Genomic DNA, 19955 nt, shown 5'->3' on the forward strand with positions numbered 1-19955 from the left:
ATGCTTTATTTGGAAATTCCATGTGACAAAATGGGTAATATACATGTCATTTCTCCTGCCTTTCAAAGCATGGTAATTATCTAAAGAAAAAACCTTTGGGCCACTGAATTTTGATCTGAACTAGCTGTTCTTCATGAAGCATAAGCTTTATTTTTACTCGAAAGAATAACTGATAGCCAAACTGTGGTTAATCAGATGGGTATTCAGCAGACATTTCTTCAACAAAGAATTAAATGAGCCTGCCATTTTAAGGAAAGCAGTTCACAGTATCTGTGGCAATCAGACCCTAAGGTACTGCTCCCAACAGTTCCCTTCCTGGCATTTATACTTCGTGTAATCCCCTCCCCTTGAACGTGGACCTGTGATGTTACCTGTTTCTGACCTACGGATTACAGAAAGGGATATGGTATTACCATTCCTGTGATTTTGTTATGTGTATGACTGACTAGCAGACAAGAGCTAGACACTCCCCTTTCAGCCTTGACAAAGCAAGAGCCCATGTGCCCATGTTGGAGAAATTCACTTGGCATGGAATTTTGGAGCCCTAGGAATTGTAGTCGATCAGTCGTGTCTGACTCTTTGCCACCCCATGGACTAATGTAGCCCACAGGCTCCTCCGTCCATGGGATTCTCCAGGCAAGAATACTGGAGTGGGTTGCCATTTACTTCTCCAGGGGATCGTCCCAACCCAGGGATCGAACCCAGGTCTCCCGCATTGCAGGCAGACACTTTAACCTCTGAGCCACCAGGGAAGCCCAAAAAGGAAAGTGAAGTCGCTCAGGAATTGTAGGTGGATTCTAGGAACTGAGAGAGGATTCCACTGGACAGCCAGCAAAAAGCTGGAACCACAGGAAATGAATGTCGTCAACAAGCTGAATGAGCTTGGAAGTTAGCTACAGCCTGGTGGACATCTGGATCACAGTCTATGAGACCCTGAGCAGAGGACCCAGCTAAACTGTGCCTTAGTCTCCTAATCCCTGGTAGCTATGAGACAACAAATATGCATTATTTTCAGATGCTAGGTTTGTTGCCACTTGTTAAACAACAATAGTATTTATTGGCAATAGTATTTATTGCCAATGATTAAATGTGAACTTTTAGCAAAATTATAATTTTGAAAGTTATGCTGTCTTGGCTGCTTGATTGCACTATGAGCTTTACAGGTTCCAACACTTCATGCCTTTTCTCATGATATAGTGGTGATATTAATGAATGTGATTTCTATAACATATGATGAAATATGCTAACATTTATAAGACCTGCATAAATCAATGAACCAATATTTTCAATATGACCAATTATTGATGCAAAAAATCATGTATAAATGATAGGTAAAGGTATAAGATAGACCAATGATTTTTTAAAAAAATGTTTGAAAAGACTTTATATTGAAGTTTTATATCAATTTCACATTTAATACCTCCTTAATAATTTGCAATTGATTTTTTTCCATTTTTGAAGATTTCTTTAATGATTAGATTTTCACATCAGTTTCTGCATTCACTGTGTTCTATACGTATTTTTTAACTTTTAATTTTGCAGTAACTATAGATTCACAAGAAGGTGCAGGGAAATACACATCTTTGCCCCCATCTCCCCGATGTTAACATCACACGTAATTTTAGCACAACATCAAAATCAATATTGGTACAATATATTGAGCTTATTAAGATTTCACCAGTCCTGTGTGCATTCATTTGTGTGTGTTTTGTGTGTGTGTGTGTGTGTGTGTGTGTGTGTGTGTGTGTGTGTATAGTTCTGTGCAATTTAGTCACAGGCATGACTTTGGGTTCTATGTTTCTAGCCCTAGAGGGGACACGGCTCAGAACACATAGTACAATTACAGATGGTAGCAAAAAAGGATGCGCTATGTTTACTTTTATTCAAACTTAGGAAAGTTTGAGGAAATAAGTGAAGGTGTTAGTAGAGACAAGAGAACACATGCTCATATAATGAGTTGGTAAAATCCTCTGTCTTAAGTGTGAAGACATACTTTGATCACCTAAATTTATACTTATAATAAATAGCTTTTTATTTCTTCTTCTTTTACATTTTTTTTCCTTTCAGCAATTTTCCCTGTCTTACAAAGATTCTCCATTCTTACATCATCATTCAAAGAAAATTCTCCTTTTGTGAAACAGCAAATGTTGGTTGAAAGCAATAAATAACCCAGGATTCAACTTCTAAATGGTGTTAAGAAGAAATTGTCATTATTATGTACCGTGAAACCAAAGTGCTTTAGAAAATGAAGCAGATACTGTTCCAAAAGATCATCACCTATGTCATATGTTTTCTTGGAAAAAAAGACATGAATATCAAGAATTCTAACTCATGTGATCCTCTAATATGGATTGAAATTAAAACTTTAAAAGAGTGGCAGTTATGATAAATAGTTATTTATAGGATCAAGTAGTCCTAGTCATGGGCTTCCCAGGCGACATTAGTGGTAAACAACCTGCCTGCCAATGCAGGAGATGCAAGAGATGCAGTTTTGATCTCTGGGTCAGGAAGATCCCCTGGAGGAGAGCATGGCAACCCACCCCTGTATTCTTGCCTGGAAAATCTCATGGACAGAAGAGCCTGGCAGGCTACAGTCCATAGGGTCACAAACAGCTGGACATGACTGAAGCTCCTTAGCAACCACTCAATCCCAGTAACAGAGGAGTGGAGCAGTGGGACGTTATCTCCCAACTAATACACAAGCCCCCTGAAATTCCTAGAACAACTGGGCAGCCATGCTGCTAAAATGGGCACCCTGTATCACCTGGCAGTTTGAATGACAGTGCCAACTCAGTGTTACAAGAGTGGGGTTCAGAATCTTCCTCTCTCCATAGTGGCTGTATCAATTTACATTCTCACCAACAAAAGGGTTCCCTTTTCTCCACATCCTTGCCAGCATTTACTGTTTGTAGATTTTTTTATGATGACTAGGTGGGCTGCCATCTATGGGGTCACACAGAGTCGGACACGACTGAAGCGACTTAGCAGCAGCATCATTCTGAAGAATATGAGGTGATATTTCATTGTAGTTTTATTTGCTTTTCTCCAATAACAAGAGATGTTGAGCATCTTTTCATGTGTTTATTGGCCATCTGTATGTCTTTGGAGAGATATCTGTTTAGGTCTTTTGCTCATTTTCTGATTGTTTTTCTGATATTGAGTTGAATGAGCTTATTGTATACTTTGGAGGTTAATCCCTTGTCAGTATGGAGATCCCTTTAAAAAAAAAAAGAAGACTAGGAATAAAACTGCCATATGACCCAGCAGTCTCACTACTGTGTGTATACCCTAAGAAAACCATAATTGAAAAAGACACATTTACTCCAATGTTCATTGCAGCACTATTTACAATAGCCAGGACATGGAAGCAACCTAGATGTCCACTGAGAGACAAATAGGTAAAGAAATTTGGTATGTATATAAATGGAGTATTACTCAGTCATAAAAGGAACAAATCTGAGTCAGTTGAACTGAAGTGGATGAACCTAGATCCTGTTGTACAGAGTGAATGAAGTAAGTCAGAAAGAGAAAAACAAATATTGTATATTAACACATATATATGCAATCTAGAAAAATGGTACTGATGAACCTATTTGCATGGCAGGAATAGAGATGCAGATGTACAGAATGAACTTTTGGACACAGCAGGGGAAGGAGAGGGTGGGAAGAATTGAGAAAGTAGCCTTGAAACATACATTACTGTATGTCAACTAGATAGCCAATGGGAAGTTGTTGTATAATACAGGGAGCTCAAGCTGGTGTTCTGTGACATTCCACAGGGGTAGAATGGGGAGGGGGTAAGTTTCAAGAGGGTGGGGCATATGAATACTTAAGGCTGATTCATGTTGTTGTACGGAGAAACCAGCACAACATTGTAAAGCAATTATCCTCTAATTTAAAATAAATTTAAAACAAAAAAGAGCATTGTCAAATCCACAGCATTGTCTGGGGAAGGTATAGCCCACTCTGCATTTCAGCAGACATCACATAGACTCCCATAATTTAGCAGGTAGTTGGTGAGGGGGCGGCCGAGATTGGGGGCAGAATGTTGAACACAACAGAAAAGAGACAGAAGTCAGAGACAGTAGAACAGGATGACCAATATTGAAGAGAATTGAGTGCACTATGTAGGGAGATGCTGGAAGCCACTGGAAAAGTGGTTGAAGAGAGTTTCTTCTGAGTCAGAGACAGGAGGAAACAGACTGTTGTCCTGTGGGAGCTCCCTTATAGAACAGTCTTCATCTAAACCAAATTGTCTTCTTTTTCCTTCAGGACACAGGAAGACTCACGGTGCTCCTAGGACAGAAAGAGTGTGAAGGTGAGGAAACCAAGACATATCCATGAAGAGAACCAAGCATACATTTCTTTATCTGCACAGATGAGATCTGTAACCAAGCTGTGAACCTGCAGTTCACCAACCTGTGCATAGTTTGTGTTTCAGATTTCTCACGTACAAGCAGTGCCCTGCCCTCTAGTGCTGGCTGGGTGACTTGAGATTCTACTTCCTGGAGAGGAAAGGGGCTGAAAGAAGAGGAGTAGCTGAGATGGGGAGAGCTCCACCTCGGCCTGATAACCTCATTTAATCTTTGGTGGCCATAGCTTCAAAGTCAGTGGGCAAGACTGTAGTCCTTGGTAGTGAATGGGGTGGATAGAGTGGAGGGCTTTCCCAAAAAGATTCAGTATTGCATTGGGGGTTTATGTGGGATCACACACACAAGATCTAACTGTACCCCCTTTCTTCTCTTTTGGGGCTGTGGTTCTGGAAACAGCTGCAGGGCTTTAGGAAGTTTCTGAAAAAATCTTGCCTCTAGCTCATCAATATCTTGGACAGCTTTACTTTTTTGAAACATGCTAAAGAAGTGTTGTAAATAAATGTAATTTCAATTTATGGTGTAGAAAAGGTTTAAAATTTTTTTTTGTCAGTTGGCTTCTTTTATTTTTTTATTGACGTGTAGTTGACAAAGAATGTATTACTTTCAGGTGTACAACTTAGTGATTTAACTTTTCAGTTCAGTTCAGTTCAGTCGCTCAGTCGTGTCGACTCTTTGCAACCCCATGGACCGCAGCATGCCAGACCTCCCTGTCCATCACCAACTCCCGGAGTTTACTCAAACTCATGTCCAGTGATGCAATCCAACTATCTCATCCTCTGTTGTCCCCTTCTCTCTGGCCTTCAGTATTTCCCAGCATCAGGGTATTTTCAAATGAGTCAATTCTTCTCATCAGGTGGTCAAAGATTCACCTTTATATATACATTAATTGATCACCACAATAAGTCTAGTAATCATCTGTCACCATTAAGTATTGCAATATTATTGACAGTATTTGCTGTTCATTATATCCCTGTGACATTTACCTTATAACTGGAACTTTTTATCTGTTAATTCCCTTCATTTATTTGGCCCATTACTGCAAAGTGAAAGTGAAAGTTGCTCAGTCATGTCCGCGACTCTTTGCAACCCCATGGACTATACAGTCCTGGAATTCTCCAGGCCAGAATACTGAAGTGGGTAGCCATTCCCTTCTTCAGGGGATCTTCCCATCCCAGGGATCGAATGCAGGTCTCCCACATTGCAGGTGGATTCTTTACCAACTGAGGCACAAGAGAAGCCCATTACCTCAAACCCTCCCCTTTGGTGACCTTCTGTTCATTCTCTGTATCTTTGAATCTGTTTCTGTTTTTTGGTATTTGTTTTTTAAAGACTCCACATATAAGTGAAATCATACAGTATTTGTCTTTCTCTATGTGACTTATCTCACTTAGCATAATACCCTCTGTGCCCATACATTTTGCTGCAAATGGCAAGATTCCCTTCTTTATTATGGTTTGGTAATATTCCATTGTGTATGTATATACCACATCATCTCTATCCACTCATCGGTCAATGGATACCTAGGTTGCCTTTTGTATCTTATTATCTGCTCTCCCTTAACTTTATCTTAATTTTGGTCTCATATGATTTACCTCTTTTCCTTCTTTTTTTTTTTTTAAATTAATTAATTTATTTTTTTTTATTAGTTGGAGGCTAATTACTTCACAACATTTCAGTGGGTTTTGTCATACATTGATATGAATCAGCCTTAGAGTTACACATATTTCCCATCCCGATCCCCCCTCCCACCTCCCTCTCCACCCGATTCCTCTGGGTCTTCCCAGTGCACCAGGCCCGAGCACTTGTCTCATGCATCCCACCTGGGCTGGTGATCTGTTTCACCATAGATAGTATACATGCTGTTCTTTCAAAACATCCCACCCTCACCTTCTCCCACAGAGTTCAAAGGTCTGTTCTGTACATCTGTGTCTCTTTTTCTGTTTTGCATATAGGGTTATCATTACCATCTTTCTAAATTCCATATATATATGTTAGTATACTGTGTTGGTCTTTATCTTTCTGGCTTACTTCACTCTGTATAAGGGGCTCCAGTTTCATCCATCTCACTAGAACTGATTCAAATGAATTATTTTTAATGGCTGAGTAATATTCCATGGTGTATATGTACCACAGCTTCCTTATCCATTCATCTGCTGATGGGCATCTAGGTTGCTTCCATGTCCTGGCTATTATAAACAGTGCTGCGATGAACATTGGGGTGCACGTGTCTCTTTCAGATCTGGTTTCCTCAGTGTGTATGCCCAGAAGTGGGATTGCTGGGTCATATGGCAGTTCTATTTCCAGTTTTTTAAGAAATCTCCACACTGCTCTCCATAGTAGCTGTACTAGTTTGCATTCCCACCAACAGTGTAAGAGGGTTCCCTTTTCTCCACACCCTCTCCAGCATTTATTGCTTGTAGACTTCTGGATAGCAGCCATCCTGACTGGCATGAAATGGTACCTCATTGTGGTTTTGATTTGCATTTCTCTGATAATGAGTGATGTTGAGCATCTTTTCATGTGTTTGTTAGCCATCTGTATGTCTTCTTTGGAGAAATGTCTGTTTAGTTCTTTGGCCCATTTTTTGATTGGGTCATTTATTTTTCTGGAATTGAGCTGCAGGAGTTGCTTGTATATTTTTGAGATTAATCCTTTGTCTGTTGCGTCGTTTGCTATTATTTTCTCCCAATCTGAGGGCTGTCTTTTCACCTTGCTTATCATTTCCTTTGTTGTGCAAAAGCTTTTAAGTTTAATTAGGTTTTATTTGTTTATTTTTGCTTTTATTTCCAATATTCTGGGAGGTGCGTCATAGAGGATCCTGCTGTGATTCGTGTCGGAGAGTGTTTTGCCTATGTTCTCCTCTAGGAGTTTTATAGTTTCTGGTCTTACATTTAGATCTTTAATCCATTTTGAGTTTATTTTTGTGTATGGTGTTAGAAAGTGTTCTAGTTTCATTCTTTTACAAGTGGTTGACCAGTTTTCCCAGCACCACTTGTTAAAGAGGTTGTCTTTTTTCCATTGTATATCCTTGCCTCCTTTGTCAAAGATAAGGTGTCCATAGGTTCGTGGATTTATCTCTGGGCTTTCTATTCTGTTCCATTGGTCTATATTTCTGTCTTTGTGCCAGTACCATACTGTCTTGATGACTGTGGCTTTGTAGTAGAGTCTGAAGTCAGGCAGGTTGATTCCTCCAGTTCCATTCTTCTTTCTCAAGATTGCTTTGGCTATTCGAGGTTTTTTGTGTTTCCATACAAATTGTGAAATTCTTTGGTCTAGTTCTGTGAAAAATACCGTTGGTAGCTTGATAGGGATTGCATTGAATCTATAGATTGCTTTGGGTAGAATAGCCATTTTGACAATATTGATTCTTCCAATCCATGAACACGGTATGTTTCTCCATCTGTTTGTGTCCTCTTTGATTTCTTTCATCAGTGTTTTATAGTTTTCTATGTATAGGTCTTTTGTTTCTTTAGGTAGATATACTCCTAAGTATTTTATTCTTTTTGTTGCAATGGTGAATGGTATTGTTTCCTTAATTTCTCTTTCTGTTTTTTCATTGTTAGTATATAGGGATGCAAGGGATTTCTGTGTGTTAATTTTATATCCTGCAACTTTACTATATTCATTGATTAGCTCTAGTAATTTTCTGGTAGAGTCTTTAGGGTTTTCTATGTAGAGGATCATGTCATCTGCAAACAGCGAGAGTTTCACTCTTCTTTTCCTATCTGGATTCTTTTTACTTCTTTTTCTGCTCTGATTGCTGTGGCCAAAACTTCCAACACTATGTTGAATAGTAGTGGTGAGAGTGGGCACCCTTGTCTTGTTCCTGATTTCAGGGGAAATGCTTTCAATTTTTCACCATTGAGGGTGATGCTTGCTGTAGGTTTGTCATATATAGCTTTTATTATGTTGAGGTATGTTCCTTCTAATCCTGCTTTCTGGAGAGTTTTAATCATAAATGAGTGTTGAATTTTGTCAAAGGCTTTCTCTGCATCTATTGAGATAATCATATGGTTTTTATCTTTCAATTTGTTAATGTGGTGTATTACATTGATTGATTTGCGGATATTAAAGAATCCTTGCATTCCTGGGTCATGGTGTATGATTTTTTTTAATATGTTGTTGGATTCTCTTTGCTAGAATTTCATTAAGGATTTTTGCATCTATGTTCATCAGTGATATTGGCCTGTAGTTTTCTTTTTTTGTGGCATCTTTGTCTGGTTTTGGAATTAGGGTGATGGTGGCCTCATAGAATGAGTTTGAAAGTTTACCTTCATCTGCAATTTTCTGGAAGAGTTTGAGTAAGATAGGTGTTAGCTCTTCTCTAAATTTTTGGTAGAATTCAGCTGTGAAGCCATCTGGTCCTGGGCTTTGGTTTGCTGATAGATTTTTTATTACAGTTTCGATTTCCTTGCTTGTGATGGGTCTGTTAAGATCTTCTATATCTTCCTGGTTCAGTTTTGGAAAGTTATACTTTTCTAAGAATTTGTCCATTTCATCCAAGTTGTCCATTTTATTGGCATAGAGCTGCTGGTAGTAGTCTCTTATGATCCTTTGTATTTCAGTGTTGTCTGTTGTGATCTCTCCATTTTCATTTCTAATTTTGTTAATTTGGTTCTTCTCTCTTTGTTTCTTAATGAGTCTTGGTAATGGTTTGTCAATTTTACTTATTTTTTCAAAAAACCAGCTTTTAGCTTTGTTGATTTTTGCTATGGTCTCTTTAGTTTCTTTTGCATTTATTTCTGCCTTAATTTTTAAGATTTCTTTCCTTCTGCTAACCCTGGGGTTCTTCATTTCTTCCTTCTCTAATTGCTTTAGGTGTAGAGTTAGGTTATTTATTTGGCTTTTTTCTTGTTTCTTGATGTAAGCCTGTAATGCTATGAACCTTCCCCTTAGCACTGCTTTTACAGTGTCCCATAGGTTTTGGGTTGCTGTGTTTTCATTTTCTTTCATTTCTATACATATTTGGATTTCTTTTTTGATTTCTTCTATGATTTGTTGGTTATTCAGAAGCGTGTTATTTAGCCTCCATATGTTTGAATTTTTAACAATTTTTTTCCTGTAATTGAGATCTAATCTTACTGCACTGTGGTCAGAAAAGATAACTGGAATGATTTAAATTTTTTTGAGTTTTCCAAGACCAGATTTATGGCCCAGGATGTGATCTATTCTGGAGAAGGTTCCGTGTGCACTTGAGAAAAAGGTGAAGCTGATTGTTTTGGGGTGAAATGTCCTATAGATATCACTTAGGTCTAGCTGGTCCATTGTGTCATTTAAGGTTTGTGTTTCCTTGTTAATTTTCTGTTTAGTTGATCTATCCATAGTTGTGAGTGGGGTATTAAAGTCTCCCACTGTTATTGTGTTACTATTAATTTCCTCTTTCATACTCGTTTGCATTTGCCATACATATTGCGGTGCTCCTATGTTGGGTGCATATATATTTATAATTGTTATATCTTCTTCTTGCATTGATCCTTTGATCATTAGGTAGTGTCCTTCTTTGTCTTTTTTCACATCCTTTATTTGAAAGTCTATTTTATCTGATATGAGTATTGCGACTCCTGCTTTCTTTTGGTCTCCGTTTGCGTGAAATATTTTTTTCCAGCCCTTCACTTTTAGTCTGTATGTGTCTCTTGTTTTGAGGTGGGTCTCTTGTAGACAGCATATATAGGGGTCTTGTTTTTGTATCCATTCAGCCAATCTTTGTCTTTTGGTTGGGGCATTCAACCCATTTACATTTAAGGTAATTATTGATAGGTGTGATCCCGTTGCCATTTACTTTGTTGTTTTGGGTTCATGTTTATACAACCTTTTTGCATTTCCTGTCTAGAGAAGATCCTTTAGCATTTGTTGAAGAGCTGGTTTGGTGGTGCTGAATTCTCTCAGCTTTTGCTTATCTGTAAATCTTTTGAATTCTCCTTCATATCTGAATGAGATCCTTGCTGGGTACAGTAATCTAGGTTGTAGGTTATTCTCTTTCATTACTTTCAGGACGTCCTGCCATTCCCTTCTGGCCTGGAGGGTTTCTATTGATAGATCAGCTGTTATCCTTATGGGAATCCCTTTGTGTGTTATTTGTTGTTTTTCCCTTGCTGCTTTTAATATTTGTTCTTTGTGTTTGATCTTTGTTAATTTGATTAATATGTGTCTTGGGGTGTTTCGCCTTGGGTTTATCCTGTTTGGGACTCTCTGGGTTTCTTGGACTTGGGTGGCTATTTCCTTCCCCATTTTAGGGAAGTTTTCAGCTATTATCTCCTCGAGTATTTTCTCATGGCCTTTCTTTTTGTCTTGTTCTTCTGGGACTCCTATGATTTGAATGTTGGGGTGTTTCACATTGTCCCAGAGGTCCCTGAGGTTGTCCTCATTTCTTTTGATCCTTTTTTCTTTTTTCCTCTCTGCTTCATTTATTTCCACCATTTTATCTTCTACCTCACTTATCCTATCTTCTGCCTCTGTTATTCTACTCTTGGTTCCCTCCAGAGTGTTTTTGATCTCATTCATTGCATTATTCATTTTTAATTGACTCTTTTTTATTTCTTCTAGGTCTTTATTAGACATTTCTTGCATCTTTTCAATCTTTGTCTCCAGGCTATTTATCTGTAACTCCATTTTGTTTTCAAGATTTTGGATCATTTTTATTATCATTATTCTAAATTCTTTTTCAGGTAGATTCCCTATCTCCTCCTCTTTTGTTTGACTTGGTGGGCATTTTTCATGTTCCTTTACCTGTTGGGTATTTCTTTGCCTTTTCATCTTGTTTAGATTGCTGTGTCTGGAGTGGGCTTTCTGTATTCCGGAGGTCTGTGGTTCCTTTTTATTGTGGAGGTTTTACCCAGTGGGTGGGGTTAGACAATTGGCTTGTCAAGGTTTCCTGGTTAAGGAAGCTTGCATCGGTGTCCTGGTGGAACTTGATTTCTTCTCTTTGGAGAGCAATGGAGTGCCCAGTAATGAGTTTTGAGATGCGTCTATGTGTTAGGTGTGACCTTGGGCAGCCTGTATGTTGACGTTCAGGGCTACGTTCCTGTGTTGCTGGAGAATTTGCGTGGTATGTCTTGCTCTAAAACTTATTGGCTCTTGGGTGGTGGTTGGTTTCAGTGTAGGTATGGAGGCTTTTGGACGGTCACTTATTACTTAAAGTTCCATGTAGTCAGGAGTTTTCTGGTGTTCTCAGGATTTGGGCTTAAATCTCCTGCCTCTGGATTTCAGTTTTATTCTTCCTGTAGTCTCAGGACTTCTCCAACTATACAGCACTCCTTTTGAAGACAGTGGGCTGCTTTTCTGGGTGCCCGATGACCTCAGCTAGCAATCAGAAGTTGTTTTGCGAAGTTTGCTCTGCGTTCAGTTATTCTTTTGATGAATTTGTAGGAAAGTGGTCTCCCCATCCTACTCCTCCGCCATCTTGGCTCCTCCTCCTCTTTTCCTTCTTAAACTTGCCTAAACTTTTCTTTTCCATTTTTATTTGCTGCATTTGCTCCTACGTTCTACTCTGAGAAGCACCCTGTGTGTGTGTGGAGAGAGAGGGAAGGCATGTGTGTCTTTATGTCAGTGTGTATTTGTGTGAATGTATGTTCCTATGAGATAGCAGTGAAGATCACCCCTTTCAGGTTCCTCCTAGGGCAGACACTGTGGGTGCTACTCTCCTTCTTGCTGTTACATATTGGGGTCTTCATACTGGGGGTCCAGTGAAAGAACAACAAAAAAAAGAGCAAGTTGATTAAATCATTGTGTGTGTGTGTGTGTGTATTTTGTAATTTGGGGGATCTGTGTGTGTGTGTCTGTGTGTGACTGTGTGGGCAGATATGTGTGGGTGAAGATGTGTGTGTGTGTATTTTGCAATTTGGGGGATCTCTGTGTGTGTGTTTGTATGTGATTGTGTGGGCAGGTATGTGTGGATGAAGGTGTGTGTGTGTGTTTGTGTCTGTGAGTGTGTTTAAGAGCTTGGCTCCATGTGTGGGGTCCATCAGGCAGGGAGAATGAGTGAAGAATAGATAATAATGTTGGAACAGGAATAATAATAAAGAAATGACAACAAAATAAAGGCACTGTGGGTAGAGTCAGAGATGGCATGAAGCAGACACTATCTACACTTAGATATGAATAATTTACTCTTTCAAGAAGAAAGTCCTGCTCTAACTCAGGCTGTCCAAAGTAACAGACTCTGGTGGTCTTGCCTGCTCTCCCAATGCCAGCCTAGCAGTGCTTGTGAGTATACTCACACACACACATGTTCCTGATGTCTAGATCTTTTCTGACTGCAGCTCTCACAACCAGCCCTTGCTGTGGGCAGTTTCTGCTTCACGTGAAAGAACCTTGAAGGAAACTGTCAGCCAATGACACATACAGTCAGCTGTTGAGTTAAACATATTTAATGGGGGCAGAGCAGGGAAGATTCACTCAATTCCCCCAACCCCAACATCTTTCTTCAGATGAGCCCTGAGCAGCCGGAAGACTAGCTCAGCCAGTGAACCTTACAACCTGATTCAGAAGCTCAGGAACCCTCCAGACTGAATGTGAGCGAAGCTTTTTACAGGGTACAAAGAAGGAGGGGTAATGATTCAGGGTGACAGCACACTAATGCAAGTGGGGCAACAGAAGCAGATGGGAGAGGAGATTCAGCCGCTGGTGGTCAGTTCCTCAAGTGCATGGCTGTGGACCACATTACTTCTGCTTGGTCTTCTGCTGAGTTGGCCCTGGGACGACTGGTGAAGGACAGGGCTCTGGAACCTTGGGATGGCAGGGCTCCGGAACCTTGGGATGGCAGGGCTCCGGAACCTTGGGGTGGCAGGGCTCCGGAACCTTGGGGTGGCAGGGCTCCGGAACCTTGGGGTGGCAGGGCTCTGGAACCTTGGGATGGCAGGGCTCTGGAACCTTGGGATGGCAGGGCTCTGGAACCTTGGGGTGGCAGGGCTCCGGAACCTTGGGATGGCAGGGCTCTGGAACCTTGGGATGGCAGGGCTCAGGAACCTTGGTGTGGCATGGCTCCTTGGTTTGAGGGATGCATGGTTCCTGGGGAGGAGGCTGGCAGGGCTGTTTCACCTGATGCTGCTGAAGCTGTGGAGGTGGGATGCAGGGCTGCTTCTGCTGATGGGAACTCATACTTCAAAGGAGGCTGAACCTAGAGACAGAAAAGCTGACTCAATGATTTGATTAAACAGAGAAGAAATCAAGTTAAATGCCAAATAGTTTTATTTCATGCCCCTTTAGAGGAGACAGTCTCTGTTCCTCCTAGCTAAATTTGATAGTTAAAACATGCTTTGATAATTTCTGAGTTTTTTCAAGAGGAGGAGCTTAAAGGCAACTCATTTCTGTGCCATTTCAGGGGGATTCATTCCTCGGCTCCCTTTCTTCCTCAGACATGTCACATCCCTAATTGATAAACACCCAAGACCACATATTAAGTCATTTAGAAAGTGATGTTGTAGAAAGAACCGCACTGTACACACCTCTAGCATCACACAGAACACCTTGTGACTTACTGTTTGAGTCTATAGAGTCTGAGCTCCTCCAACTTTTCTCTGGCCTTTGTGTACACAGTCCTCTCTGAAATGCTTCCCTTCCAATCTCTATGGATCCAAATGCTCCTCCATTATAGCTCACATCATGTGTCATCACCAGGAGCTCTTCTTGAGCTCTCTCAAACTGCCACTGCCTTTCCCTGACCCCTCTCTGATACCAGTCACTATCTACTTTAGATTTCATCTACACGTGTGTACATGCATTATCTTCCCTGCTAGGTTGTAAGTTTGCTGAGTGAGTTCTGTGACCATTTGATCCCCTCCACAGTGCCTAGCACTGTGCCTTAAATATAATAAATATTCAGTAGAGGTCCATCTTATGAATTAGAATTTGTATAATAAGTTATCATAAACAGAGAATCATGGTGTTGCTTAGTGTGTCCTGAGTTCTAGTGATAACATGACCGCTAATTTATCTTGAGAACTTACAAAGATTGTCCTCCTTTTTGACCCCCAGTTCCATAGCTGTCCACTGAAGGGGCTACCTTCGCCAGCTCTAATGTCCTTTCAAAGCCAAACTATGTTTCATTTAAAATAAAGATACCCCAGTATTCTCTCTTCAGCCCTCTTATACGTGTTTACCTCTGTCCATTTTCCAACAATGATAAAATAAAAATTTCAAATGGGTTCTAATCAGAGACTCACCTGGTACACAGAGAAGAACAGGTTGTCTGGTTGTTCTAGTCTGTTGTGAAGTCAACGGGCCAGCTGGCTTTTTATACAATGAATGAGCCCTGCCTCAAGGAAATGCAATCATCGGGGGCCCCTCTGTTTTCATTCCTTACCTGTCAAACATGAGTCACCTGACTCCCCTCAATTATCAGTTGGCTCAGCTTTTGTGATGAAAACCACCCACTTGATATTCTTTGGCACTGGCTGTATGACAATGATGTCACCTGGGCCTAATTCCAATTGCCCCTCCCCCTTAGGCCCAGAATAGGACTTGTTTGGGGGAGGGGTGAACCACAGGCATCCTGGAGTGTTTGATGAGCTAATCCTAAAGAAAGAACTGAGTCCTTTTGTGGTAGTGCCACTTTCCTGCTGCCTTTTTCCTTGGGATGGTTGTTCCTCATGTGCTGTGGGATAGAATACATTTGAGTAGATGAACAAATGGGGAAGGAAGGGGATCAGATGAGCTGAAGTGGTCACGTGCTGTCTGCCTTATAATGGTAGATGCTAGAGATCATGGAATTGACTGGTTATAGAGTCCTTGTCTGAAATGTCCTACACCCTTATGTTCATCCCCCTGTCTTTCTCCTAACTCCATTAAACTACACACATTTGGAATTACTTAATTATCACTGCCCCCCCCCCCAACCTCACCCCTCTCTGACTGGTTGCTAATCTGGGTAAACCTGCTTTGCTTTCCCCAACCACACCTTCACCCCTCTCCTATTTCAGAGATTTTCAAGAGCTAATTCCTCTTCTGGGATAAACTTTTCTCTCCACTCCACCCAGCCTTCTGGACATGGCCCTGCCCTCTTTCCTAATACAACTCTATACCACCCCCGCCTGAAAACCTGGTCGTCTTCTCTAACCACCTTTACCCCCAGCCCATTCATGGAGCCCTCCAGGGTGAACGCTTCCCCACCTCTTGCCCACTTTCTACTCCAGACCCAACACCTTGAGAATCTTGCTGGCTGCAATGGTTTCCTCCTCTCTCTGGCTCTGTGTCTTTGGGGAGGATTTCTGGACATCAGAAATGTGTCTGCTCAAAACAACAGTTGCTGTTGTTGTTCAGTCTCTCAGTTGTATCTGACTCTTTGCGACCCCATGGACTGCGGCGCACCAGACTTCCCTGTCCTTCACCATCTCCCGGAGCTTGCTCAAACTCATGTCCAATCAGTTGGTTACACCATTTAACCATCTTGTCCTCTGTTGTCCCCTTCTCCTGCCTTCAATCTTTCCCAGCATTAGGGTCTTTTCTAAAGAGTCAGCTTTTCGCATCAGGTGGCCAAATTACTGGAGCTTCAGCTTCAGCATCAGTCTTTCCAATGAATATTCAGGACTGATTTCCTTTAGGATAGACTGGTTGGATCTCTTTGCAGTCCAAGGGACCCTCATGAGTCTTCTCCAATATCACAGTTCAAAACCATCAATTCAACAGTGTTCCCATAGTAATATCTATATCCTCATTCATTCAATAAACATTGAATAAGTCCTTAGTATACACCTGTTATGTCTCATTCTAGGAGCTTTCCCAGTATGAAGACCCCTTCCCCTCAGAGTAAGAACTCCCTAGGGTGAGGGTCACAGCCTAGATCAGAGCCTCTAGTTTAATGGATCTCTGAGATCTTCACTAGATCCATGCTTCTCAAGTGATAACAGTTTGAGGCTGTGAGAGGTGAAGTAACTCACCCAAGATCAAACAAGAGACCCCATGAGAAAACGAATTCCACACAGAAATCCTATGTTCATCTTTGTACTAACCCATCCTTGCTCCTAATGCCTACAGAGAAAATTAAGCTCAGGCAGGAAAATGACTAAAGGTGGAAAGGGGGAACTCAGCCTTCCTGGCTTGGAGCTGAGCCCACTCAGAGTCCTGGGAAAGTACTGTGTGAGTGGCAGTGTGAGGTCAGGAAGAGCCTTGCCTTTTGGGTAAGCCCTTAATATTTTCTAAGATAAATCCTCTTAAGTAGGGAAAAAAGCTGCTGAATGTTTAAAGTGGCTCTGGGGATAAACAGAAGGTATTTCCAGCACTGCTAAAAACAGAAGGGGCGTGAGTTAGCATAGGGCAAAGAAAGGGGCTCATCTAGTTTATCATTGCTCAGTGGCCTGGGTCTGAGAGAGGGAGAGAAAGGCTGAAATGCTTAAATGTCCATTTGAAGCAGAGTTGTTTTCACGTTGGAGGAAGTCCCAGGGGCATAGTGACAGAGCCTAGGTGCCCTTAAGAGTAATAGCATTGAGGATAGCAGTAGATACTTCTGAGCATCTGCCCAGGCATAGCTTCCCTCCATGATGGTTGGATCCTAGAGAGTCTCTTCACAATGGGCTTCTCTTTCTGGGGACATAAGAGCAGGGATTCCCTGAGGGTCCTTACACTGGTAATTTCCTCTGATGAACGCAACATGAAACTGAAGTCACTGCTTCCCTCAAAACACAATATGTTACTAGGTGTGGCCTTTGGCGAATCCTAGTCACCCTTAAACCCAGGTGTATAGATAGCTCTTCCTTCCTCTACCCCCAAACACATACCTAAATGCTTATGGAGCACATGCTGGCTCCACAGGCGGTCACCTCTTATGACCCTGAGTCCTAGGGGGGCCTTCCACTGCACGCCCATCACCCTCGGTCCACATCCACCCATGGTGCCTGGTAAGTAGGAGCTGCTCAGTGACTTGGTGATTATAAAATGACTGACTGACTGACTCAATGAATGGGTGAATGGATGAATGGCATAATCTGATTTCCGAAAAATGAGTTGAAAGGGAGAGTAAGGGTTCGGCAAAGCTTAGGGACAGACAGCTTCCGCTGCCTTCTCCACCCAGTGTTCATGGTCAGCCAGTTTAATGATCTGTCTCCCTCTGGCCTGCTACCAGGACCATGATGACAGCCGAGCTCCTAGCCTCTCACCTCACTTTAACACTCCTCTGGGCTTGGGCCAGGTCCCTCTCTTCACCCAAACTCCTTCTCACAGGCTCCTGACATAGGGGGTTTGGGGCAGAATCTGTTGCTACATTTGGTAAGATTCTCAGGCCTGAGGAACCTGCTTCCTGCTCTCTGCCCTGTGGTATCACCCAGCTTGTCTCAGGCTCTGGAGGATCTGAACCCAGCTCTGGGTCTTGGCTCTGGATGTCAAAGAATTTCCCTGTCACCCAGCACCCCACCCTGACTGGGTTCTCCTGCCTGTCTTGACTTGTGCTTCCTGCACTCCACCCCACACTGCTCTGGATCCCGACTCTGTAACTTTCCCTTGACCCCTGACATCATTTTCCCCATTTGTTCGTTTGAAGCTCACCAGTGGTTGGTATTAAATCAGTTCTCCCTTTCAAAGAAGGTCTGCTTTTTACCATCAGGGTTGGGCTAGCCAGTGAACCTGGCTCCATAAACTTCCCACACAAAGAAAGGGGAAACTGGGTGGTTTCTGATGGTGAATGCGTCTCTCAGAATTCCTTGACCTTTCGCAGGAGGCTGCTGCTCCTCCCCAGTCAAAACCCAGCTCCCCTCTGGACCAGCTGGGGAATCTTTCCTCCACTAGCTAGCTCTGAGTGTGGAGCCAGTTCCTCACTTGTGTACAGAGCAAGGAAGGGGACCCCCAGACTTGTGAACACAGTGATCACACTCTTCCTTTTCTGACTGAGGTCACTCCCTCCTCCTTTCCTTCCCCAAGGCCCAGAGCACACAGGGACTGACTTGCCAAATTCAAAAGCCCATCATTTTACTGCAGGAACCCATATTTAAAATATGGTAACATCTAGAAACACATGAGAGTTTTCCTGTCACCCTCCCCCTGACCACTGTGAGGAGCTCAGGAGACCAGAATGTTGACCCCCACCTCCCCCCCACATTTCAGGCTCGGATGGTTAAAGGAAAACAAAGTCTCTACAACACACAGTGCCCCCATCTATAAAAGAAGAGAAGGAGACGAAAGACCAGACCTAGGTGTTTAGAAGCCTCCTGGTTGCTTCGGCACAGGAGGCAAGAGGAGCAATGGTTGCCGGCATGAATGCTGAGCTGGAAAGAGCGTGGAAGTCCTAATGCTGGTGAGCCTCTGCCCAGCCCAGTCCGCAGGGAGCAAGAGGGAGGTGGAATATGGAAGGGACTTGGTCCAGGCCACACAGCTTCTTTCTTTATTGGAATCTAGCTGATGTACAATGGTGTGCTAGTTTCAGTGTGTTAGTCATTCAGTCCTGTCCCACTCATTGTGACCCCATGGACTGTAGCCCGCCAGGAGTGTTAGTTTCAGGTATACAGCAAAGTGAATCAGTAATACACACATCCACTTTTTTTTTTCCAGATTCTTTTCCCATGAAGGTCATTACTGACTTCTGAGACGAGCTCTCTGTGCTATTCAGTAGATCATTATTCAGTTCGGTTCAGTTCAGTTGCTCAGACGTGTCTGACTCTTCGTAACCCCATGAACTGCAGCACGCCAGGCCTCCCTGTCCATCACCAACTCCCAGAGTCCACCCAAACCCATGTCTATTGAGTCGTGATGCCATCTAACCATCTCATCCTCTGTCATCCCCTTCCCCTCCTGCCCCCAATCCTCCCCAGCATCAGGGTCTTTTCAAATGAGTCAGCTCCTTGCATTGGGTGGCCAAAGTATTGGAGTTTCAGCTTCAAAATCAGTCCTTCTAATGAATATTCAGGACTGACCTCCTTTAGGATGGACTGGTTGAATCTCCATGCAGTCCAAGGGACTCTCAAGAGTCTTCTCCAACACCACAGTTCAAAAACATCAATTCTTTGGTGCTCAGCTCAGTTGGACTTTATAGTCCAACTCTCACATCCATACATGACCACTGGAAAAACCATAACCTTGACTAGACAGATGTTTGTTGACAAAGTAATGTCTCTGCTTTTTAATATGCTGTCTATATTTTGGTCATAACTTTCCTTCCAAGGAGTAAGCCTCTTTTAATTTCATGGCTGCAATCACCATCTGCGGTGATTTTGGAGTCCAGAAAAATTAAGTCAGCCACTGTTTCCACTGTTTCCCTATCTATTTGCCATGAAGTGATGGGACCGGATGCCATGATCTTAGTTTTTGGAATGTTGAGCTTTAAGCCAACTTTTTCACTCTCCTCTTTCACTTTCATCAAGAGGCTCTTTAGTTCTTCTTCACTTTCTGCCATAAGGGTGGTGTCATCTGCGTATCTGAGGTTATTGATATTTCTCCCGGCAATCTTGATTCCAGCTTGTGCTTCCTCCAGCCCAGCGTTTCTCATGATGTACTCGGCAATGGCACCCCACTCCAGTACTCTTGCCTGGAAAATCCCATGGATGGAGAAGCCTGGTAGGCTGCAGTCCATGGGGTTGCTAAGAGTCGGACACAACTGAGAGACTTCACTTTCACTTTTCACTTTCATGCATTGGAGAAGGAAATGGCAACCCACTCCAGTGT

At 42.3% G+C, this 19955-nt stretch overlaps 1 protein-coding gene across 2 annotated transcripts; it reads right to left on the minus strand.

Annotated features, from left to right (window-relative positions):
• Positions 1 to 12723: 12723 nt before the first annotated feature.
• Positions 12724 to 14636, minus strand: LOC122677169 (cornifin alpha-like). Of its 2 annotated transcripts, none has more exons than XM_043877032.1 (2): positions 14534 to 14636; positions 12724 to 13488 (listed from the first exon to the last, which is right to left on the minus strand). In XM_043877032.1, exon 2 carries the CDS (start codon positions 13467 to 13469, stop codon positions 13032 to 13034), a length of 438 nt encoding a protein of 145 aa, XP_043732967.1. In that variant the 5' UTR covers positions 13470 to 13488; positions 14534 to 14636; the 3' UTR covers positions 12724 to 13031. The 2 variants fall into 2 exon arrangements, with proteins under 2 accessions (XP_043732967.1, XP_043732969.1); XM_043877034.1 differs by lacking the exon at positions 14534 to 14636 and having other exon boundaries at positions 12724 to 13265; positions 13338 to 13525.
• Positions 14637 to 19955: the final 5319 nt, after the last annotated feature.

Source organism: Cervus elaphus, chromosome 20 (genome assembly GCF_910594005.1).
Source record: "Cervus elaphus chromosome 20, mCerEla1.1, whole genome shotgun sequence".
NCBI classification, from domain to species: domain Eukaryota; kingdom Metazoa; phylum Chordata; class Mammalia; order Artiodactyla; family Cervidae; genus Cervus; species Cervus elaphus.